Below are 26615 nucleotides of genomic sequence, written 5' to 3'. Positions count from 1 at the left end.
GCAGAACATTTTTTTTCTGCTGGAAAAGAAAATTCTTAAATGATCACTGTCATTGTGTACAATGTCAATGATACTACAACTTATAGATCATGCAAAAATTTACCATACAAAAGAAGAGGGTTGGTGATCTATGATGAACCAGACAGTGTTAGACATTTAAAACAGGACACAGCAAGTATGAAGACACAGGCAGATGGCTGCCTGCTTATATGATATACTTTCTGGCAAAAAGTGTATGTGGGACACCACGGCTCATAGAAAACTTTATCAATAGACTCTCTGTACAACTCAAAATTTATTTCATTGGACCCATATGTTGGTACATAGAGATCAATAATTGATAATTTGACCAATTAAACAATAAATCAATCAATCAATTGATATATAACCTTACCTAATGCATAGGAAACCTGATCACACATTCCCAAAAGCTGTGCAAAAAAGACCTTTCCATCTTCTGGTCCAATACCATATTTTCGCATTCTGTAAGGGAAAAGTTCGCCAGTCTTGAAAATTTCTAAATATTACAGTGTATACTTTTTTTGTCTCAACCATTGCCTTTGTTTGCTTTTTTACATACATGTAAATGCTATAGACGTTTCATGTGCAATGATAAGATACATGTAAATTATGGAAAACTGTACCAGAAACAAACTCCTGCTATTCTTTCCTTGTACCATACATGTTTTTCATTCACTTTGCAATTTTTGGTCTTTGTCAATGTCAATGAATATTCATGGTTATTGGTAACAGTCTTGTGTGCGATCATTGAATATGTCAGTAAAAAAGTTTGTTGCAAGACACAACTATACGAGGAAAAGTCAATTAATTGTCAATACTTGATGATGATTAAAGCCCCATTAGCTGCATTTTTTTTTGCGTTTTATTTGATAAGATGGTTTGAAATTAGTGCCTGAATTTGCCCAGTATGTTAAAATGCTTACCAAAGTGTAACTAAAAACCCTTTTTTCAAACATTATTGGCAACCTACTTACAAGTACATAGATTAAAGGGACAAAGTCGGCCACTTTTCATGAATTTTGTTTGATATGAGATACTACTTATATTGTTTGACACGTTGAAATATACTAAATGAATGGGTGACCATGCACATATTCGACCCCGGTTTTAGAGACGATAAACAAAACCATTGAGAAAATGAATTAATGGTCATGACCATTAATTCATTTTCGCGATGGTTTCATTTAATTTGTCTAAAACCGGGGTCAAATATATGCATGGTCACCCATTCATTTAGTATATTTCAACGTGTCAAACAATATAAGTAGTATCTCATATCAAACAAAATTCATGAAAAGTGGCTGACTTTGTCCCTTTAAGTAATTATAATTTTGACTTCCAAGTCCTATACATGTGTATGGCCACAACGAGAAAGTACATCAACAATATGAACAATTGACCGAATCTACTGCCAAAGATTGATTACTTTTTCAAAAACAGTATAGCTTAATAAAGGAAATCAAAAACATATCTCCAAAGATTGGATGGTGATAAATTCACAACTATCCTGTAGATGCACAGGTTGGAAATTTAAAGAGCTACCTTGAAAGAGATCTATTTTAATACTCAGAGGTGCTGAAAACCTGACATATAATTGACTCTAACAGTGACAAATTAAACACCAATATTTCAGACAAAACATTTCAAAACAAAATTTGCCTGATGGTATTGCCCATTCCATGAACAGAGAAAATGCCATGAACTTGAGGGTTATCTAGGGTTTTAACCAGTGCCCCATTAACGCATATACATCACTCTCTATTCAATTTATTTCTCATTTATCTTTCCAGTTTTCTATGCAAGAACAAGAAGCAGCAGCTTTTTTCTGTTGCTAATTCTCTTTAACACAACATTTTTATTGCCGTAATGCCAATTCAATACAAAGTTTAGATGGGCTGGTGATGTTAATTCACATCGACATTAATGCCTAAGTGCAAAGAGGAGCTTATAAACAATGTGCAACACAGACAAGCAAAATAGTACCAGAGGTGTGTTCACTATCAATCCATATTCATTCAGCAAATCACGGTTCTGTCCACAGTTTTGTTGCAGCCAGCCTCTTGATTTTTAATGGAGTTTGCATCAACTTCTCATGAAACTGGTCATAAAAAAATCTGAGATGAAGACTTACTGTTCAATTGCAAGGGTGACGCTCTCTTCGTTGTGAGAAGCGACAAAAATGTTGAACCTGTTGCCGTGCCTATGGATGTTATCTAACATTGTTTCAAGATTTGCATTGTAGCATGTGCTTGTGTCTTCGTATGTGTCATTAATTGGATCTAAAAAGGAAGGAAAAGCATTTTGAATTAGTCTTGTACATGTACCTTGTCAATTCAGTTCCAGTTTTTAGCCAATTCACCCCCAATTCTCTGTACACTCCCCATTGATAATAATCGACGATGGTGGTGAATTGGGGTTTATGAATCCTGCACAAAGAAGGTCAAAGGTCATGAAGAGTTCAACAAAACTCAAGGTAGGTTATTTGATTATTGTAACACTCAAAGTTATTGTATTGGATTGTGCATCTTCTGGTACTGCCGCCGTAATATTGTATGATAACACTCCATTAAGGTTGTGAAGGCACCTATACATTACGGGAAAGCTCCATTAACTTAGGAATACCCCACTTCCCTACTTAGTTATCAGAGGATTAATGTCACAGACCTGCCTTTCCTACAATGGCATCAGCTGGATATTATAAACGTAACAATGGAACATTAACATCTTGGGGGATTAAAAGTCTTCTGTTTGTCACCCGAGTTGGTCAGGCAAGGACCCGGGTTTCAGGTGCCGGGTTTCCCTAATGACAATACACACACATACCGGTAGTAACACAGTATGCATTCCCTACATAACATTAATGATGTGGGCCGTCGTCACCTGTTTATCTAAGCAGGTCTTTTTTTCTTTGTATTATTATAATGATTATCAATAATAAGACATTTCTTGCAGAGGAGACCTTGTATAAATTTGCAGTAACACAAGTTGCAAGCTACATTAATACCTCTCTGTTTGGAAAAACACATTCAGTCTGTGAATGAAGCATGGACAACACGTTTCTCACCTGCGGATTATTAATTCTATCACTAGAGCTTGTTAGCTAAATTGAAATCTCCAGTATATATCATGATTTACAAGTAGTTAAATACTCAAAAAATATGAACTGTAAATGCTCACAGGTTTCATTATATATTGCAGTTACATGTATGTGTAAATTTGAACCTTTGCCACATGTTTGCAACTTCATTGAAAGTATTATGATCAACATAATGAACATAATTCACCACAGATTAACTCTATAGGTCATTAAGTATTGAAATATGTAATTAGCTGAAAAAAATATTAATTCTTTGACTGCTGTCATTGTATCACCACTTTATATAGCAAGTGTATTTGCCTTTGGTCAAGTCCTTCACACTATATATTCCAAACTTTGAAAGCTCATTAGATATGCAAACTATAAATTAGCTGACATGAAAACTTAAATGCGAAATGACTTCCAATATTGATATAACCTGGTATAATCATCAATGTACATAGCATGTTATGCCAATTTTGATCAAATAAATCCAAGTATATATCCCTAATTAGGACAAATTAGGAATTGGCTGAAGCAAAAATGCTTAATGCCTTTCAATAAAGTTAGCCTACATAATAGTATCTTTAATGTACATAGCAAGTTTCATCAATTTTGGTCATGTAAATTCAAATATATATCCCTTATTTCAAAAATTCATTAAATATGCAAATTAGGAGCTGGATGAAGTAAAAATGCTTAATGACTTTCAATAATGTCGTATCATAGTATCTTTAATGTACATAATAGCAAGTTTCGTCAACTTTGGTCTTGTGAATACATCTCTGATTATGAAAGTTCATTAAATATGCAAATAAGGAATTGGCTAAACTTCAAATGCTTAATGACTTTCAATAATGTTCTATTATAGTATCTTTAATGTACATAGCCAGTTTCATCAACTTTGGTCTCGTCAATTCAGATAAATACCCCTAATTAGGAAAGTTCATAGAACATGCACATTAGGAATTTGCTGATGTAAAAATGCTTAATGACATTTGATCATATTCTATCATAGTATATTTAATGTACAAAGCAAGTTCATCAATTTTGGTCATGTAATTTCTTTCAAATATATAGCCTTAATTTCAAAAGGTCATTAAATATGCAAATTAGGATTTGGATGAAGTAAAATGCTTAATGACTTTCGATAATGTTAAATCATAGTATCTTCAATATGCATACCAAGTTTTGTCAATTTTGATCAAGTAAATCCAGATATATACTCCTAATTAGGAAATTTCATTAAACATGCAAATTAGTAATTATCTTTCAGGTCACCCCTTAATATCTTTCAAAGCTGATATATCTTGGTGTGATCAACATTTGTAGCGAATCTCATCAAATTGTGTGCAGTCGTTGTCAATATATATCAGTTTTTTCTAAAATCATTAATTATGCAAATGAGCAAAAAGTAAGCAAGCCACACCCACCAAAAACTAATCAGTTCTTGCCATTTGCAAACTGAATCTATGTACCAGATTTGATTCTGATCTGATGAGCCGTTTTTGAGATATTGAGTACACAGACAGACAGACACACAGACAGACAGACAGACAGACAGACAGACAGACAGACAGACAGACAGACATCGCTGCGACATATGCCCACGTGTGTCAACACGTGAGCAAAAAATGACTGAATGTTTATTCGCTGTTTCTACACATGTACATGTAGGCATTGATTGGTATTGAAATACTCACTGACAGGTGGTTTGTATTGTGGTATGCATGTATGTCGCTTAGAGTGACCTTTAGTCTTTGTACAGTAAATTAAGTGCGTCATCTGTGTTCCCAGGTTACAGTACGTACCCTCATATACAGTATGACATTTGTGAAATGTCATGTGGTTTATCACCTGTAATCTGCTTTGAAGTCTTAGTCAACAACTTAAGCATGTAGAACAGGAACGATGAACATTGTGGAATGACCATGTTTCAAATCACAATATTATGATTATACATGAGGCATAAGTCTGATTGCAGCTTCACTGAACAGTATAACCTAAACAAGATGGCGTCTGCATTTCCAGAACACCTGAAAGTAAGTGATTTCCTCATCTGTGCTATCTGTCGTCAGCCTTACAGGAAACCCAAAATTCTCCCCTGCCAGCACACTTTCTGTGAGCATTGTCTGGTGTCACTGCTGACGAATGAAGGTGAGTTAAAATGCCCTTTATGCTGCATGTCATGACAGCTTCCTGAAGGAGGTGTGTCAAAAGTGAAAGACAATGACTTCGCAGCCAACTTAAAATTGTTGCTTGATCGTAATCAAAATAATCCTTGTCAGGATAGAAGATCAACAAAGCTGGAGGCGGTGTGCAATGGATGCAGCGACCATGAAGCAATGTACTGGTGTACTGACTGCGATAAGAACCTGTGTAGAGAGAGAGTTGAGAGTAAAGAACAGAGTAGTCGAGACAGACCAGAGGCTGAATGCCAAGCCAACAAAAAGAAAGTAACAAAGAGCACTGACAAGGTCCAAGAACAGGCCAAAGTAAATGAGAAGCGGCTAGAGGCCACAATGGCCAACGACACGGATCAGACTCCAACCAAAGCAGGTGGGGCTAATGACAGTGCAGATGACGCAGACATTAAAATACGTAAAGCTGAAGATGAAGAGATCTCTCGACCTATTCAAGCTTCTGGTGATAAATCTAGTGATCCTGATTTGGCAGAAAGTGAGCCATTATCTCAAAGCATTAACAGGTTGATCATGTTACAAGCTCCATTCGTCTTAATACCCCTAGTCGTTTGGGGGTTTTTAAGAAGAAGCTAAGTACAGTGTACATGTAAGCAATTATTGAGATGCGAGGAGGGAACATTTTGAGGAGATGACTGGTTGAGATCTTGGACCAATGAATGTGTATCTGGTAATACTACTGACCATTTGCCTGAACTCAACAAGAAGAAAATCTCAACATTCCCCTTAAAACCCTGTAACTGATGACAATAGTTTGGCCCAAACCCACTGTTACAAATGGTAATTGTGGACCTGTTTACAGGGTTTTGGGGATGAACAGGTTGAGAGGATGTAGATCTAGAGGAATGATTTGAGAAGATGACACCTACCAGACTACCGTACATCTATGACCAAGTACCAGCCTTGGGTACTCTGCATGATAAGGACAAAGACCTACAAGGGACCAAATCTTCAAAATGAACGAACTTGAAGTATGGGAAAAAATCTAGCTCAGATCTTGGCGAAACATCACACTAACTAACGCCAAAACTCTGGTTTCTGACCACTACTTTTTCTTACTAAAAGGAATGTTTGGTTTGCATCAACTGGACCTCACCCACATGCAGTACTAATATTGGATGACAACAATTGATTCTTTGAACCCCTACATATTTAAAGTATGCAGACATTGTCATTTTAACAAAGAGATTAATTAAGTTTAACCCTTTCATCACCATGGTTTGGCCCAAACCCATTGTTATCAATGGTAGCTGTGGACCTGTTTACAGAGAATTAGGGGGGTGAACATGCTAATTATTGTGTTGGCAGTTCTATGCTTGATCATCTTGCACCACAGCTTTAAATATCACTTTGAGATGCTAATCCTTCCTTCATTTATTACGTAAATTCCACTACAGGAAAAGCCAATCACATTGTTGGTAAACATACACACAAATAATTTCCCATGTCTTGTCTTGCATAATTTGACATTGATCGTATGGCAGCTGCTCTTCAGTGACATCATTTCAATGACATATGGCAGCAGCCTTTTTTGATTTATTACAATGGTGCATTCAATTTTAAATTGCAATACAATCATATTCAATTCAATTTCTGACAGTCAGGCCAACCACATTGAATCTACTGTACCCAGAAACATTTTCTAAAGTATTTACATTATACACTGGAATATATAGCACACAGACATTTTAGCTCGGTGTGAATTTGACTACTAATCTCTCTGTTACTTATTCAGATTACACCTTCGCACTTCTGCATTGGAAATTATGTTTGTATGTTTATGCATTAAGGTAGCGGTAAAGGCTATTTTTGCACCAATTCTTTTCTCAGAGTTAATGTCAAGTTTCAAGTGTTAGAATCAAGATATTTAGTTCAAATTTTCAGGATAACTCCCTTAGTTAATACTTTCTCCAAAGAATATAAAAATTGTATATTTGTAGCCATGATTTTGAAATATGACACCAATCAATATTAAAATTTAATTTTTCATATTTTTTTTACATATTTGAATTTAATAATAAATTAATATTACCAAATTAGTTATAAATATGTTGACACTATTAATTGTAAGATTTGTACGGCAGGATTTGTAAATAAAATTTGTTTTTATGATTTTACATGGGTTTACATATCAAAAAATTATTAAAAATTCTTTCAAATTTCAAAATGTGATTTTTCAAAAAGTACTTCAAATACAGGAAAATTGTGCCGTACAAATCTTATCTGTAACCTTGTTAATAGGCTGTAAAAATTCCATGTCCATATCTCATTTCAAAGGTTGGATTAAATTGGTATAAAATTATGTAGGAAAACTGTTATTCTGTCAAAAATGTTGAAAACAAGCCATATTTGCACCCCTCTTTTGAAGTCACACAGCAGTCTTTTTGGTTAATCTCACTTTTGACACCTCTTTGACACTCAAAGAATCTAAAAATGCATTTATAATAGCAGTCACGCATTCTGAATGCAACCACTGCCTTGTCAAACTTTCCTGAAAAACAGTAAAAAATGACTTTCCCTTTTCAAACATTTTTTTAAAAGCTAGGGGACCTCTACCATAGTTAATACACTAAGGACTCCCCAACTTCCTCTTATTTGGTCAGTTTTTCAGAAGTTTCAACGGGCTATAACTCTGCAATGCCTATGACCCCAAATGTCTAGTTTTTTATTCCACAGAGAATGTTGACTACTTTTATGTTTTAATAGTTTTTGAAGTTTATAACTGACGCTCTAGCCTTTACCGCTACCTTAATCCTTTTCATTTCTTGTGATTCTTAGCCTAGTAGTATGTACCCGTTTACAAGGTCTATGACATTGTGTATAATGTGACATAGACCTCAATAACACAAATTCCTTACTGTAGAGTGGATGTCGGCAGAAATGGCTAGACTGGGGCCGAGATCAAGACTTTTCAAACATTTCAGTGATAATCTTTATGACTGATTGTGAGTCCTATTCAACTTTTAAAAGACTTTTTCACTCGTTTCTGGCATTATGCCAAGTGTGTCTACATATTTCTGGGTTTTTTTGAGTTTTTCCCTGACACAGCAATTTATTTATCTGTTTTGTCTGTTGTTTACATATTTGTTTTCTCATCTGTGAGTGACTGTCTCACAGCACTGTTACTGAGCAAATAAATAAAAATAACAATCATCACCATAATCATCATCATCCTCATAATTATTAATGCGCAATATTGATCAAAGCAGAAAGCATAAGGGTTGATTGTTACTATCTGGCATTAGGGGCATTGGGCTAAGGAAAACAGCCCAACAACAAATTTTTGACTACTTTACATACGTTCAGACATATGCCGACTTATCCAAATGTGGCATTAGCTCCAAAAGCTATACATAAATTTATCAAATGGGAGTTAGAAATTCAGATAAATTTACAGGAACTATTGCAAAACCTTGATTGTAACAGTTTTTTAATAAGGAAGTCCAATTCAACAGTATCACAAGCTTCTAACAGAAGCAACATAATATTCTGAGAATTTGTGTCACAGCATAAAAAGTCAGGGTCATGTCATGTCTGACCAGTCTGGGTCATTTCCAAAACTGGCGACGCTATACCATAATATTTTGCCCTATCATTAGCCAATCAGCGGCCAGTGCGCCTACAGTAAAAACTGTATTTCCTTGCAACCTCCACATGCGTCCATGGTTACGTTTGCCATACTGTGTTGAACTCTGTCTTGCTATATACTGCTCCGCTGCACCATTCACATAACTTTTTTGTGTATAATTATCGTAGATCAGTGTCAAAATATTGTCAGTTGTGAAAGAGGGGTTTTGCCAAAACACTTGGTGTTGCACATTTCATGGGAATACAGATGTCGTTTGTGAAATAACAATTAATCGTGCCGTATTCTGTCATAATGTCGAACAGTTGTGTGGCCACTCTGTCAAAACACATTTTCAAAATCGCGTACCATTTTTAGTCTTGCTCAGACAACCAAACCCATATATCGCTGTGATCCCCGGACTCTGGCCTGAAGTCCTGCGAAATATAAATCGTGTACCTACACAGATCATTCAGAAAACCCCGTTTGTATCGGAGGTGGCAGCGATCACAAGTTCTACGGTATTCTGTCATAATGTCGAACAGTTGTGTGGCCACTCTGTCACTAATTTTCAAAATCGCGTACCATTTTTAGTCTGTGTAGGACAACTACAAAATAGGTATCATTTTAAAGCTCTGACATCGCTCTTCCTTCTTGCAAAACGCCATACGCGTACCTACACAAATAACCTTTAAACAGTTTTTCTAATAGAGATGACAAACATCTACAAAACGATTCTCAGTACTTAAGCGAAATCGATAAACTGGGGTAGAAATGAATTATAAATATTTTGAATATTTTTTCACTCATCGGACTTGTTGTTGGACATGATCTTCTGCAGAACACGTGGATTACGTTGACAGTCGAAATTCGTTGAAATTCATAAGGCAGAAGCTTAATAAGGGGCCCAAAACTGCCGATCACACTGGGTGCGTAATTTCTGACCTGGCGTGACCTGTACTTTATTAACACTTTCACCGCGGAAGGGCGCATTCTGCGTCAACGGCCAGACTGCGGGAGGTGCGTAAACGTGCCAAGAACGTATGCATTTACATGCGTTTGATATACGTTGGCTTTATTCGATCTTTATCATGTTTGTTGACTATTTCCTCAAGTCTAATGTAGCGTACGAGGTAGAGGTCACATCTAAATGAGCATGCGCGCTAAATTTGTAAACAAATGCCGCCATATTTGGTCATTTCTCGGCCGTGATTAGTAAGGATCGTGTAATCGATTGTTGTTTTCTTTCAGAGGGTATTTAAAATGGCGATGCGGGCACAGTTTAACACCCACTATGCCCTTGAGCATGTTTTTCTAGACACTAATAGTGGAATTGTCACTGATCGTGAAACTGAACTCGACGGAGATAGCGGAAGTCAAATTTCAAATTACACCTCTAATACTGCACTTGAATATGTTCCCAAACCAGTCGAGTAAAGACAGAGATCGCAAGCAAGACAGGAAGGTAGGCAAGCTGAGCATGCTGAGAGAAAAGTGAGACAAAGGGCCGGTGTCCGACGTCACAAACGTTGATGGGGTATCCTGTGAATGTTGTTCGACATCAATCTATCAATAACAATTACACATCGGTCTGGCTACCAGTATATTAGCTTATACTGGTATGTAATATAGCTCTCTTTTGAATGTCAGATGAACTTATAATAAATATGCATATTAATCTCAATTATGTGGAATATTTTTCAGAGTATGTCTTCCCCCTTCTGAATTTGAGTTGATAAAGCATAAGTAATAATATTTAAAGTGTTATGCTGAGAAAATACATTTGTATATTGAAATAACAAGAAATGCAACAATTTTTGAATTGTTTTTGTAAAATCCAATATGGCCACCATGATCACGTGATCTTCAAGGAGTGTCACATGACCTTTTGTGCATTTTTGTGATGCTCTGTCATATTGCAATACTCACTGAAAAAATTGTCCCGAATACTCTAATAATTACAAAGATATAGCACATGCATGTAAGTCAATATTTATAAGGCCATATTTCTATAGAAAACTACGCACAGGAATGCACGTATAAAAATTAATTACGCAGTGAAAGTGTTAATGATGTAATCTGGTCAATGATTGGCTAAAAGCCAGAATACATTATCATAATGAGTCGCCAATTTTGGAAATGACCCAGACTGCTGACACTGGTATGAAAAGTTTGTATCTGTTATCATTTTGCCCATGGTCTCATGTAGAATAGCTTTGAGAAATACTTTCACTATTCCTCACTGTAACATACTATCAATTCATTTTGCAGCGAACAAGACCACTATGAATCTTTCGTTGATCTCAATTTCTCTAGTTCACCAAATTTTTCTTCACAAAATTTTCATCTTTTCATATATGACAATGTCATGGTGTAGTTTATTTCAAGTGGCCTCCTCATTAAGTGGTAGTAATTAAGGAAATTACCTGGTGCATGGAACTAAATACCTCTGACATTAAATTTCAGAGTCTCTTGAAAGAGTTTATTACTTCTTGGAAACTGTGTTATCAATGGATCCCATTTCATTTGAAATTTTAAAACCATTTACAGTTTTTTTTATCAATTTTTTTTACCATACCTCCAGGTATTCTCATCTCTCAAAGGATCATCATTAATTTTTCAATCAGGATTTGATTCAAAATGCCTAAAACCTCTTACCTCCCCAAATTTGGTATCACCCTATTGTTTGTATAGGGTGATCACATCCACATGCAGGGATATGGGGATGAAAAGTTTAATGAAAGGGATTTGTTTTGAAAGACTTCAAGGTATTACATACATGGCCCTTTAAACACAAAAATTTGGTATATTCCCATTGTTTTTAGTAGGATGGGTGGACCTGCATACAGGAATTAGGGGTGTAAGTGTGTAGATGTGTATGGAAAGTCTGCATAAATGTCTAAACCTGCTTCCATGGTTTAGAAAGACAGCTATCTCCTGTCTGTCTTGTGCACATTTTCACAATTTAAATATCTTTTTTTTTTGCAAATCAGTAAATACCTTCATATCCCAAATTTTTTGCTCTGGCTCTTTCGGTGTCCAAATACGCTCCTCTGACCAGCTTCACTCCAAAGCAGAACCCGAGTTTCTGGGCGGCAGCGATATCTCCTGAAATGTTTTTCTGAGATGCCTGGAGGACACAACATTATTAACTCACAAACGTGAAAAGGGAATTAATTTTTTAGAAAACTGGGGGAATTCTGAATGTAGTCTGATATTGCGGAAGCAATTCTCATGCACTCATTATGGTGATGAAATGTAATAGCATTAAACATGTCAACAGATTTCCAGCACACCAGCAATAAGGACCAATTCCTATGAACACATCACAGTGACCAGAAACACATTTTCATGGATGAGTAATGGATTTTCAATTTACTTAATTTAGGAATGGATAAAATTTCAAGACAGAAAATTCAAAAAAAATTCTCTCCATTGTTGTATAAAAATGATACACATACTATCATTACTGTAAGGACAGGACTTATTTACACCACGATAGAAAGGAAAAAGGCATCGTACCCATTGAAAATTATTATTACTATATAATAATATGTATATAATTATGTATATATATGTGTATGTACATGTATATATGTAAAACTATGTATGGATGGATATGTGCATTTATATTGAAGCAATAAATCACACCCAGCAACGGTATACCACAAGATTTTGACCAGCTCGTGACATATATCAGTACGCACGAGTGATACCGAGATATACACAAAGTGAACTGGTCAAAACCAAGTGGTATACCGTTGCTGGGTGTGGTTTATCACTATTATATCATAACAGTATATTGAAATTCTGGTATGGAACTTCAAAAAATAATTTTTGCTCTTGCCAAGAGCTCACGCGCATACCAATCTTGCTAAATTGCGCAACCAATCAGATCGCTGTATTTGCGCTGTCAATATACTGGTATATGATGTAATTCCAATTGTATATGAGGTGCCTTTATAATTTAGTATCTGTACTGTGCATAGCACATCCTATCCCAAGCACATGCAGTACATAAATGTATATTTGCTGACTGTACAGGGTTTCTGTTAGGATGTAACATTCAGGATATGTAAACACCGTACCTTCAGATATGATTGATAAGTGTTGAAGAAATATGGCTGAAGTCTGTTGTATTTGTACATCAATGCCAGTGTAATCAGAGTCATTGCTGGGTTGAGGTAGGTATATTCTGCATCCACTAGAACTTTGACATCATTGTCCACGGCATACTGTGTGACAGGAGAGAGAATTAAACACAAATATTTAGTAAGTTTAAATTTCGGACGATTCTTTCAGAGAGATCAACCAATATATCTTGCATGGGGTGGTTGGTATTTTTTTTTGTTGAAAAAATTTACAACTAAGTTTTGTTTGAGGGTGTGGACGGATTTTGCATGGATGCACACTTTCCCCCTAAATTCCAAACTTCTTTTAACGGTGGTTAGATGTACGACTGTGATATAATTCATCACTGTCAGGATGGTTCAGAGACTCTTTCAGATTATTGATAGTGCATAAAACATGCCGTTGTTTTGAGTTGGAGTCACAGAAATTTGACACTACTTGATGACCTGCTACATTAACTATAATTAAATTTTTTGATAATTCTATGTTGAACTTAGACTAGGTCCAATTCTGTGAATAAACCTTAAGTTAATAAAGGCATTGTGTACTAGAGTAATTTTTCCTGATGTGAGATTCCACAAAAAACTTACTGCTGATACTGTTCACACCACACATGCACTAATGTACTACTGAGAGTTCGTCTCACACAAGTGTGAAGACTGCATAGGATTGTATTGCGGAATCTCATTACAAATTCAAGTATGATTGATGCGTTAAAACTTGCTGAATTGACTTGATTTTTTTATACAATCACTGACTTGAACCAAGTCTACCCCAAACATTGTATCAGAAATCTTACGCCAGATGTAACAGCTATAGTGCCAACTAGTTTGGTAGATTTTTCTGTGCCTAAGGTAGCAAGCGCCTAGAAATTGAAAACTTCTGCTCGAACTTTTCTCAAGGATCATTTCAACTATTCTCTTTCAAAATCAAGAATAAAAATCGGGGGTCACCATGCAAATTTTGGTACTAGAGAAATAAATTACCCAAGATTTACTAATATTTTACATTCAAAATGGCCACCATCCCTGAGTTATCTCAAAAACTTAAGACAGTGCAAAGTTTGTTTACACCAAGAACTTTAAAATGAACCCCCATAAGTGGTGGATCAGAAAAGAATCGAAAAAGTTTGAGAGTCCAAATATCTGTGAACTAAGATACATCTATATGATGACTTTACACAATACCTGTGCCATTTTGTCCAGCTGTTGTAGACATTTATTGAGATATTCATTCTCTTCATCATTCAGGCCAGGTATCAAAATATTCTGTGGAATAAATGTTATTATTACTATCATCTACCATTGAGAACAATAGAACTTTGTGTGCAATGAAAAGCCATATGGAGTGCACTTATCATTTCCAGGTGTCTCCTCAGCTTTGTGTCGAGTGATAAGCTGTGCTTACTTTAAAATTGGTGGACAGTCAACTATGAACCATTGCAAAAATTTCACTTTTGACGGCCTTCTTTGAAATGGTCATAGTTCATAAGAGACCTTTCTGTATTCATTGTGAAGAGATCAAAGGCTTGCAGAGTTGTCTACATGTGCACTCACCACTCTCTGTCACACTAGTCTGTGTGCAATACTATCAGCATTAGCAGTGTACAAGGTTACCTCAGCCTGAGTTAACCCTTTGAGTGCCATAATTTTTCCCAACAAAATTTCAGTGCAACTTTTTACAAGTTTTAAGGAATTTTGCTGTAATTTTTTTCATACTTTTGGACCGAATGGACATATCTTATCATAGGATACAGTTTTTCACCAAACTTTTGTGGAAAACTGAGAAATAAAAATTGTCTTGATCCGAAAAAAATTGCTGGTGCTGGTATTCTAATAAGGCAACAAAAACTGACATTGGTATTCAAAGGCTTAATCTTTGATATAACACTCTTGACATGATGAGAAGATTTTGCACAAAAAAAAATACATGTTAATAGAGACTCACCATCTTTCCATTTTGTTGAAGTCCTCTGGCAAAGCTCTGAATACTGAGTGGATCACTTTCATCACAGTTATAGTTGCCTTGCTCTACCATCTGACCAATCTTGACCTGCAATACATGAACCATTTAACTCAGGGTCACTTTTGGGTAGGAAATTTCACAGAAATTCAATGAGCAAAATACTAACACTTTTCCGATTCGCCAGTTTGAGCAACAATTAGTCAATTCATCATGGGGGAAATTCATCTTAGTTGGATTACATACAGATACATGTACATATGTGTGGGTATACAGTATGTTTTTGAAGAACAGTGTATTATTTACTCATGAAAATATACATTATCAACAATACATGTAAGTCTGATTTTGGAAGGGGCTTTTCCATTGGAAATTAAGTAACTCTAGCAACTGTCTGATCTGGCAAATTGCATCCATAACGGGAAAGCTCCATTAACTTAGGAATACCCGACTTCCCTAGAGGATCAATTTCACAGACCTGCCTTCCTACAATGGCACTACAATGGCACCAGCTGGATTAGATAAACATATCAATGGAACATTCACACCTTGGGGATTAAAAGTCTTCTGTTTGTCACCCGAGTTGGTCAGGCAAGAACTCGGGTTTCAGGTACCATGCAAGTTAATGCAGCCTTCCCCTAATGATTGAATTAATTGATAACAGATATATATTGTGTTTCTTGTACATAAAACAATCAGTGATACGCTGTACAGTGCTGTTAGTTGTAATCTTGAGGGTATCTATTATGCTTTTTCCTCACCTGGTAGTTTGATTGCCAAAGTAACCTTGTGAGCAGCAGTTCAAAATTTTGTTGTTGCAATTGGCAAGCTGGATCGTCCTTATCAGATTTTATGCAAATATGCATTGTTCTCTTGTGGTAAATAGGGGTGTATTTTTTCTCACCTTTGATACGTCAATGTATTCTAAAGCTGACTTTGCACTGATACACAATATTTAACATGACATTATACACAGTTCAGAGATATGACTTTTATACCTGATACTTATTCACGTAAAGGGTCGTACAGGTACAGGTACCTCACTGTCAGCTACACACATGCTGATGTTTGTTTTACAAACAAATTATTTGACCCACGGGCCAAAGGCAGTATACATCAGAGTCAGTGAGATGGTGACGAGCTTTGACCCTATTCCCCAAAATCGATATTACCCTACATTCAGTGATGATGCCAGACAATCTGATGGGCATTGACAGGCCTATCCCCATTGTACAATGTAATATGCACATTGATTCTCTTCCATACATACAAGTTATTTGCCTAACCCCATACACTTCAATGGATGATATGCCAATCTGGGCTCTGCAATTTAGACCGTTTTGATTATAAAATCAAACCCGAAAAATACCAATCAGATAAATATCGCCACGTACCAAGATGTCCGGTGGTACTAGAGGACTGATCCTAACTTGCATAAAGAGTGGCTTACTGCGGTCCGAGATGACCAAAGTCTGATCCACACATTTGATCATGATGTTGATGTTCTGCTCATAGATGCTGTCCCTGTCACTGTTATGATAAAAAAGCAAACCCATATCAATTATCAATTAAGTCAACAAACAATAACATTTGGATGAAAATGCTCCCCACAATATGTAAATTAGTTACCTATATGGAGGAGGCATTGGGAGACCGCTCCTGCTTTTGAAATTGCACTTGCATACTGCAGTGCCTGTTGGAGGCAGTGTTATTTGAAAATCTGTGAATTTAATAGAAATTCAACTGTGAATATCGCATGGTCTCTTGCTATTTTCCACAGACGTCAAAAACAAATAAGTTGCTCTTTATTGGAACTTCATTCATACTGGGAGAGCATTGAGCAAAGGTGGAAAGGTGACATGACCTTTAACCTTGAGCTGTCTGGTTATTTCCTGTCCTGTAGTATCAGTAATATCTGAACTAAGAAATATCCACTTTGCCTGGCAGCAGTGTCCAACTGTGAACAGTAATCCTTGACTCAGAGTACACTGTTAACAGATGCTTGGGCGATGGTTACCTTTTGACATTGCTCTGTAGATCCTTTGTCACATGCGATATTCACTTTCAAATTCATACAGTAGTTGGCACTTGCTTACAATAACCAGATATGAACTGAAAATGCTCACGTGTTTCATTATATGTTGAAGTTACGTGTAAATTTGAACCTTTGCCACATGTTTGCAACTTCATTAAAAGTATTATGATCAACATATTGAACAATAATCGCCACAGATTAATTCTAAAAGGTCATGAAGTATACAAATATGTCATTAGCTGAAATAAAAATATTAAAGTTTTTTGACTGCTGTCATTGTATCACCATTTTATATAGCAAGTGTAATTACCGTTGGCCAAGTCCTTCAAGCCATACTTGCCGACACGGTCCCTCCACAAAAGGGACTGTGATGCCGAGCTGTGAAAGCTCATTGGATATGCAAATTATAAATTAGCTGACATGAAAATGTGAAATGACTTTCGATATTGTTTTGACCGAGTACCTGGTATAATCATCAATGTACATAGCATGTTTTGCCAACTTTGATCAAGTAAATCCCAGTATATATCCCTAATAAGCAAAGTTCATTAAATATGTAAATTAGGAATTGGCTTAAGTAAAAATGTTTAATGATTGTCAATAATGTTGTATCATGGTATCTGCAATACGTGAAGCAAATTTTGTCAACTTTTGTCAAGTCAATACAGACATATATCTCTAATTTGGAAAGATCATTAAAATATGCAAATTAGGAATTGGCTGCTGAAGAGAAAATGCTTAATAATTTTCAATAACATTGTATTATAGTGTCTTTAATGTACATAGCAAGTTTCATCAATTTTGATCAAGTCAATTCAGATAAATATCCCTAATAATGAAAATTCATTTAATATTCAAATTAGGTTTTGGCTGAAGTAAAAATGTCTTTTGACTTTCAATAATGTTATATCACAGTATCTTTGATGTATATAGCAAGTTTCAACAACTACAATCAAGTTAATTCAGATATATATCCCTAATTGGGAAAGTTCATCAAATATGCAAATTCGGAATTGGCTGAAGTAAAAATGCTTAATGACTTTCAAAAATGTTGTATCATAGTGGCTTCAATACATGTAGCAAGTTTCATCAACTTTGGTCCAGTCATTTCAAATATATATTCCTAATTAACAAAGTTCATGAAATATGCAAATTAGAAAATGGCTGAAGTTAAAACGCTTAATGACTTTCAATAATGTTAAATCATAGTATCTTTAATATACCGGTACATACCAAGTTTGGTTAATTTTGATCGAGTCAAATCAGACATATATCCCTAGTTAGGAAAGTTCATTAAATATGCAAATTAGCATTTATCTTTCATGTCATCCCTTAATGGTTCCCCTTAATGGTTCCCACTGCTGATATATCTTGGTGCGATCAACATTTGTAGCAAATCTCATCAAATTGTTTGGCGTTGTTTTTAATGTATATCCGTTTTTTCTAAAATCATTAATTATGCAAATGAGAAAAAAGTATGCAAGCCACACCCACCAAAAATAATCAGTTCTTGCCATTTGCTAACTGAATATATGTACCGGATTTGATTCTGATCTGATAAGCCGTTTTTGAGATATTGGACTAACAGACAGACAGACAGACAGACAGACAGATGGACAGACAGACAGACAGACATCACTGCGACATATGCTCACGTGTGTAAACACGTGAGCAAAAAATTACACAGTTGTCTAGTTGTCCATTGTCTGTGGTGTCTATGTTACTTATCCCCAAGCCATGCAGTATTTGTATGGCATGTACGGTACAGACCTTGGCCATTCACCCCTTTTCAATCTACACAGTGTGGCCTTGACACTAGACAAGCAGCGCTTGACCCAGTGGTCACCTGTAAGCTTTTATTGTGCAAGGGTTGGTACTTTTACCATTCTACCTAAATAACTTGACTCTACCAATGAAAGGAGATTTTTCCAGACGTATGATTAAAGTGATTTGATATTGACTTATTATCTACAGCGTTTCTTTTTCCAAAATACTACCGGTACATGTGACAAGTACCAGAAATCGTACTTTCACAGAATGCCCAGAACACTTTCTTTTCAAATAATTTACTTCATGCCGTGCGTCATTTACATCGATTGAAATACTGCAATGAGGATTTTGTTCAACAGACCTACTCTTACATGTGTTTTGTAAGACAAGATGAAAATGGTTTGTAAAGGTCTTGAAAGGTGACACAGACGATGGCCATGCAGTAAAATGAAATCTAAATGTACTGAGAATGTCTGTGCATATGTTGTCTATATTTACAGAGAGACAGAGTCTAGATGCAGACGCCTGGTTCATTTAGCTTTAATTTTACTATATACCAGGTATATATATTAAAATTAAATCTAAATGTACCAAGTCTGTGCATCTACTCTCTCTCTCTCTCTCTCTCTCTCTCTCTCTCTCTCTCTCTCTCTCTCTCTCTCTCTACCGGTATTATATATATATATATATATATATATATATATATATATATATATATATATATATTATATATATATATATATATATATATATATACTTGTTTAGTTCAAGATCAGCTGGAGTAGAGTGCTCAATACTAGAGTAGAGCTAAATACACAACTGAGTTGATCAGGATAATCTAAAATATTACATTTCCACTACAAATTTGTTTCGTATAGGCTGCAGAGCCGCCTACACTCATCGGGTGGCTGTGATCGACTGAAACTTTAGGCGGGAAACGATTTCTTTTGTTTTGTTTTTGTTGGCACCTGTTTGTTGCAAAAGGTTGAATAATTAGTGACTGCCCAAGAGAAATTTTCTCCTGTGTCTGCAGGTCGATACTAATTCGTTTCTATTGTTGAGGGAGCACAATTCTGGATATCTGAGGAGTATGCATTTCTCGTGGAGGCACAGATTGCATTTTTTTGTGACGTTGGCGTATGGATTGCATTGCTTTATTATTTTCCAGTCAATCCTGTATTCTGTCTTTGCATCTTTCAGTGACCAGATGTGCTTGCTCAGTTCGGTGCTGTTTCTGTATTTTGTGTTGCGGAAAGATAGCATGTGGTTATTATATCTTGTTTTGAATGGAGTCTCCGTCAGGCCGATGTATGTTGCGTGTGTATTTTTGTCTTCTCTGGTGACCGTTGCTTGGTAACCACGCCCTCGGTGAGGCATTTTCCTGGCAATGGGCATTTGCTCTTTTGTCTGCAGTTGCATTCTTTATTGGCGATGGTGGCGGTTGTGTTCTTGTTTTCCATTTTCCATATTATATATATATATATATATATATATATATATATATATATATATATATATATATATATATATATATATATATATATATATATATATATATATATATATATATATATATATATATATATATATATATCAAAGTATACAGATGTCCTCGTGAGAAATTACAGTGCTTGATGCTAAGCAGAGCGTTATAAATAATAACAAAAATTACTTCAAGTCCAAATCTGTTACTGAGTTTCATGCATCCTGCAATCTTCAGACAGAAGATCTTCTGTCTGAAGATTGCAGGATGCATGAAACTTAAGTAACAGATTTCATTAATTTGTACTTGAAGTAATTTGTGTTATTATATATATATATATATATATATATATATATATATATATATATATATATATATATATATATATATATATAGAGATACAAATGGTAGATATATATGTATATATATCATACATACACACACAAACTTATACATCCACATTTTATCTGAATAAGACTACCTATATACTGTAAGCTAACAGCCCTTGAAAAATTATGCTATCAATTTGGGAACCATAGATCCCATCAGTTTGTTTTTTCATAAATCATATTTATCATTCACTGGTCGAACTTGTAGCATGGTTACAGTACTGACCCTTCTGATGCTTCTCCAACATCCTCTTCCAAAGGAATGGCTATTTCAGACAGTATCCCGGACTCTCGGAGCTTTTCACAGCGAGTCTTGACATCAGCTGTTGTTTCCCCGGCGACAAACTGGCCATAGAAGGTTGACTTCAGAAGTTTATCCGAGAGTGTCTTCCCCAGGAACCTCTGTGACAGCCACATCAACTACAAAATATTGTAGACAATAGCAATCCGGTTACATTAAAATTCTGCCACTTCAAATGAGAAAGACACATGCAGACCAGATTGTTGAATGACAACATTTTAACATGGAAACCTCTTACTGATTAACCCTTTGAGCACCAAAGTCAATTTTTGTCACATTTATAAAATATACTTTAGTCAGTTTTTTTAGATTTTTTCCAAAATTTTGATAAAAAACTGTAGCCTATGAAATGTGATTTCCATTTGGTCCAAAATTATCAAAAAACTTACAGAAAAATTTATAAAAATTAGTAAAATGTTGCACTAAAATTTGCCGGGAAAAATTATAGCATTCAAAGGGTTATGAGTAAAATATGTATATTAGCTGGTATATTTTATAAGTTGAGGCCAATATTACCCTGTTCTACACTTGTAATGCTGTACAATTCCCCTGTTCTACCTCATATTTCTTACGGTTCGGAAGTTTGGGGAAATACCTATCGCACTTCCTTAGAGAAAATTTTTAAAGTATAGGAAAAAAAAATTGTCCCTGAAATCATGGGATGCAATTATTGTTCAAGAACAGCACCGTTATTTAAAATTTTGGGCATAGATCTTTTTAAACAACATGAATATCAAGTTGGCACTTTTGTGCATGATGCAGTGAATGACTTGTTGCCGCCAGAATTTAGAAACTATTTTACCCTCATGACACATAATGACACACATCACAAAGCTGATGGTAATCTTCATACTCCGAAGCATAAAAGCAATTCAGGTCAATTTTCTGTTAAAGTTTGCTGGACCAAAGATTTGGAACAATAACATTTGTTATCACATGCACAAGCCAAGTTTGTCGTCTCCGAACAAAAAATACGGGATTTATTCTCTGGTCGTTCTACGTCACAACAACCCGCGTCTATGTCATCAATTTTGGTGCGTCGGACCTTTTTTTTTGTCGATCTTCGGTGTGCTCGTAAATATGTAAACAAACAACATGGCGGCCGATGTTTCTCCCACGATCAAAAGTCATGTAATGAAATCGATATTTTCACAGACTACGACATTACTTATCCGAACAATGTAAACACAAGAGTGTACCGCCTGTATATTCCGAAGGAATTACGTGAATAATTTGCGGAAACAACGAACTCGAAGTGGTCGCGTATAGCCTACCGTGGGCGTGGGTTCCGTACGCATTGCAAACAGGCGCGACCTTTACAGTGTTCGCGCCGTCGAGATTCAGTCGATATTTGTTCCCGAAAAATACCGTATCTTCGTCTGTGATAAATTTCTAGGACTATGCTATCTTTGAAATAGATTATAACTTTGCGGAAGGTAGCCTACGTGTAGACCGAGAGCTGTCATTTGCTCCACACACGAACGAACGTGAGCGCTAACGCACACGACGGACGACTGGAAATGATTGACAACTTGTGCACGGCGTACTGATATTTATTCCTAAAGTAGTTCAAAGTTTAAACGCGGAATCGTCATGGAAAAGTTATTTTCTTTTGCAAAAAATAACGAATTCTTGGCTTGTGCATGTGATAAGTATATTATTCCCTAATATTTTTCTTCGTTCAGCTCGGAAAATACTCGTGACGTAATGACCGTGTCACCACTCGTCTTCGACTCGTGGTGACACGGTCATTACGTCACTCGTATTTTCCTTCGCTGAACGAAGAAAAATATTAGGGAATAATATCTAAGTATCCCTGATCACATAAGAAATATTCAGAGTAGAAACAGGTTCAAAAGAGAACACAAACTTTTATTATTAAACCGTTATAAATAACCACCTGTGTATGTGGAGATTTTTCACTTTTCAAACTGTTGTAAAATCATTCACCTGAATTCTAAACACAATTTTTTTATCTCCCGTATAGTTGGAGTCGCTTGTGTTCTAAGAGTTGTTTTTCAAACTTGCAGTCACCTCTATACTTTAAAAGTAGAAGTGAATAAAGATTAACGAGTACATGCATACATAATTTTGTATCAATTATATATAGAAATCTGTGATTTCAACTTCAGAATATGGTCAGGATTCACTCTTTACTCTGATATAAACTTCATAATCTGACACTGTAACCCATTTTATCTGTACACTCTCCCTGGCTTAAATTTCCCTTGGATCACAGCCATGTGTAGGTCATGTACAACCTTGACCTTTTGTTGATTTGACCAAGAAAAACTTGATAAAACGTAACCTAGGTGTATACTTGCATATAGATTATGGTATTTTGCAAGTGATTTTCCCTTTAGACTCGGATGCAAACACACATACATTCAGCGTGTGTACAGACTGAAAAACTATCGGAGTCGCTTGCAGAATGCATCCCATATGAAGAAATTGTAGTTCAACAGCACAATTACACAAAATTCACAGGTCTTTTGGACTTACCATCAATGTCACTGCGTGATACTTTGTGAACTTTAGATGTATATCTTTTTTAAAAAGCAACCTAGCGGCCGATATAGCTCCGCTGTGTTTATGTAGAGAATAACTATTCTTGACACATGTTGGTGAAGAAGGTGGAAATCTTTGATAGCTCATTTCAATGGCCAGAAAAAAGAGGCTAAAATAGCTGCAAAAATATACAATTGAAGATTTCATCATAATTTGAATTTTTACATCGGATCATTCCAAAGAACACGTCCACTAAAGCTATCTGACGAGTAGTTTTTAGAGAATAAAATTTTCTGACCAAAAATGGCAATAATTGTCCCCAAAAATAAAAATTGCAGATTTCACCATAATTTCAGTATATCACATATTACAATAATCCCTTGGAACCTGTATACCAAATATCAAAGCTATCCACTTGCAGTTTTTAAGAAACAAATATTTTTAACAGAAATGGCAAAAATTGCCCCAAAAATACAAAATTGCAGATTTCATCATAATGTCAAAATATCAAATTTAGTTAATCTGTAGGAACCTGCATATCGAATTTCAAAGCTATCAGACCAGTACTTTTTGAGAAACACATTTTTCGACCAAAAATGGCAAAACTTACCCAAAAATAACGAAAATTGCAGATTTCATCATAATTTCAATAAATGTCATTAAGTTCATCTGTAGGAACCTGTATACCAAATTGCAAAGCTATCAGATGAGTAGTTTTGAAAATACACATTTTTTGACCAAAAATGGCAAAAATTGCCCCAAAAACACAAAATTACACATTTCATCAGAAATTCAATATATATTACTTAGTTCATCTATACAAACCTGTATACCAAATTTCACAGCTATCAGACCAGTGCTTTTTGAGAAATACATTTTTTGACCAAAAATGGCAAAAATTGCCTTAAAAATGCAAATTTGCATATTTCTGCACAATTTGAACAAATCTGAAATAGATCTTCCCTAGGGACCTATGTACCAAATATCAAAGCTATCTGACTGGTAGTTTTGAAGAAGGAGATTTTTAAAGATTTTTTTACCAAAAACGACAAAAATTGCCTTGAAAATACAAATATGCAAATTTCACCATGATTTGAACAAATCTGACTATAGTTACCCTAAGTAAACTGCACATCAAATTTCAAAGCAGTCTGACGAGCGGTTTCAGAGAAGATGATTTTTTTACCAAAAACAGGAAAAATTGCCCCAAAAATACAATTATGCAAATTTCACCACAATTTGAACAAACTTGACTGAGGTTACCTCTAGGAACCTCTATACCAAGTTTCAAATAAATCTGACTTGAAGTTTCAGAGAAGAAGATTTCTTGACCAAAAACAGGAAAAATTGCCCCAAAAATACAATTATGCAAATTTCACCACAATTTGAACAAACTTGAGTGAGGTCACTCCTATGAACCTCCATGCCAAATTTCAAAGAAATCTGACTTGCAATTTCAGAGAAGAAGACCATTGTTGACGGACAGACGGACGGACGGATGGACGACGACGGACAATCAGCCTATCGGATAAGCTCCGCGTCTCTGACAGCGGAGCTAAAAATGGTGAACTCTTGTAGTTGTCAAAGTGTTTACATAAAATGATTGAGGTCAAAGGTCAAAAGGCATCTGCCACTAACCAAAATTTTTAGGACTCTGCATCCTCTCATACAGATTGAGAAACTTAACCATATAAAAACACTCCTTAGGTTACAGACACAGGAGTACGATATTATTACTGTAAACTTCTGTTCATAAATTATACTGATCTATCTTGCATCAAGCTCTCCAGAAAGACATAGTGTGTATACGTGAGCTGTGCAATCCATACTATGATGCACTAGGCAAGCCTCGAAGTTAAGTAAACGCACTGCAGGCTGTGAACAGGAAATGGCAAACATAACCACATGCACAACAAAACAACAAATACACACATGTGACACGAATAATATTATCATTGTTTTCAAGTTGAATTACGTAACAACAACGCCCTCTTACATATTATGAAGTATGCCTTATGGAATTGATAATAGTGTGAAAGCAGAAGGAAGTTCACCTTTGTAGCGTTGTTGACCATGAATTCATACGAACACACTTTAAGGACCACAATAGCTCTGAAAATTTCACCAGTGGATTTGGCCTTGAACGCTTTTGAGGCATCTCCGAAGTCAAGCTGTGTTTGCAGGTTTCTCTTGGCCTCTGCTCTTGAACTTTCACTGTACCCGTCAGGAGGAAGCTTAAACTTGTCCAGACTTTCAAGAGTGCCTCCAAGTTGGCCGTCTTTACTACCACTTGGATGTCCATCTGGAAACGTATACGTAACGCCACCAGCGACCTTGGAAGAGAACAACCGCGATCCACTAACGATGCGGCCATAACACAGGGCGTTTGCGGTGTACGAACCGCGGAAAAGTGATCGCACTGTCGCCGCCGCCCTCATACTTGATCTAACTCAGTGCGTTCGGCCGTACAGTGTAACCAACAGGGTCCAGTAGTTGCAGTGGCCAGACTGTCAAATGACTGACACTTGGTTGAATGACATGTACAACATCTCCACGGTTAAAGTCTAACAGTCATTCGCCATTTCATTGAACTGTTGTCCTACTCGGGAGGTCATCATTGTAGGTCAACCACCCCTGCTGGTGCTATTGCGCATGAGCACGCGTTGATCTTGTTTAGGAACCCGGAAGTAAACAACTTATTTTGGGTCTCGCTGGAAAAGAGTGTATACATGTGGGTTGAACCCGGGGGTTGAAGATAGACTTTGTTCAAGTCTGTGATTTGAGAATGTTTGAGTTGCGTGAACGCGACGATTTGTGTTTTATTTTCATGTGAAATGCGTGAGCGGAGTGGATGCTATACAGGGAGTTTCACACGGAATCACGGCAGAAACTAACTCACTACTGCGCAGACTCAAAGGTAACGCATTATATCGCTGGGAAAACCTGGTCAGGGCTGCCAAATTCGGAATAGGTTTAATTTGTACGGAATAGGAGAGAGAAGAGAAACTAATTGTATTTTTACCTTCTCGTGTCTATTTATAGACAGAGAAGGTATTAGAGTTGAAAACCAATATGCTGCTGTCAAGAACTTCCGTCTGTCAAGACTTCCGTCTGTCAAGATCCGTTGACGGCATGCCATTGCGATGGGTCATATCATAAACTGGTGGGGGTGT

General features: G+C 36.0%; 1 protein-coding gene across 1 annotated transcript in view; it reads right to left on the bottom strand.

Moving 5' to 3' along the window:
- LOC139145470 (hydroxyproline dehydrogenase-like) overlaps nucleotides 1-26087 on the bottom strand; it is a 32280-nt gene extending 6193 nt beyond the window's left edge. The window contains exons 1-9 of the mRNA XM_070716668.1: nucleotides 25497-26087; nucleotides 20860-21053; nucleotides 16351-16486; nucleotides 14942-15046; nucleotides 14182-14262; nucleotides 12952-13098; nucleotides 11864-11993; nucleotides 2153-2300; nucleotides 395-483 (exon numbers count right to left, since the gene is read on the bottom strand). Coding sequence (XP_070572769.1) covers nucleotides 395-483; nucleotides 2153-2300; nucleotides 11864-11993; nucleotides 12952-13098; nucleotides 14182-14262; nucleotides 14942-15046; nucleotides 16351-16486; nucleotides 20860-21053; nucleotides 25497-25880 — 1414 coding nt within the window. The 5' untranslated portion in view covers nucleotides 25881-26087. The remainder of the gene's footprint in view (nucleotides 1-394; nucleotides 484-2152; nucleotides 2301-11863; nucleotides 11994-12951; nucleotides 13099-14181; nucleotides 14263-14941; nucleotides 15047-16350; nucleotides 16487-20859; nucleotides 21054-25496) is intronic.
- Nucleotides 26088-26615: the final 528 nt, after the last annotated feature.

Source organism: Ptychodera flava, chromosome 12, assembly GCF_041260155.1.
Source record: "Ptychodera flava strain L36383 chromosome 12, AS_Pfla_20210202, whole genome shotgun sequence".
NCBI lineage: Eukaryota > Metazoa > Hemichordata > Enteropneusta > Ptychoderidae > Ptychodera > Ptychodera flava.
This window is presented reverse-complemented; position numbering and strand designations above follow the sequence as displayed.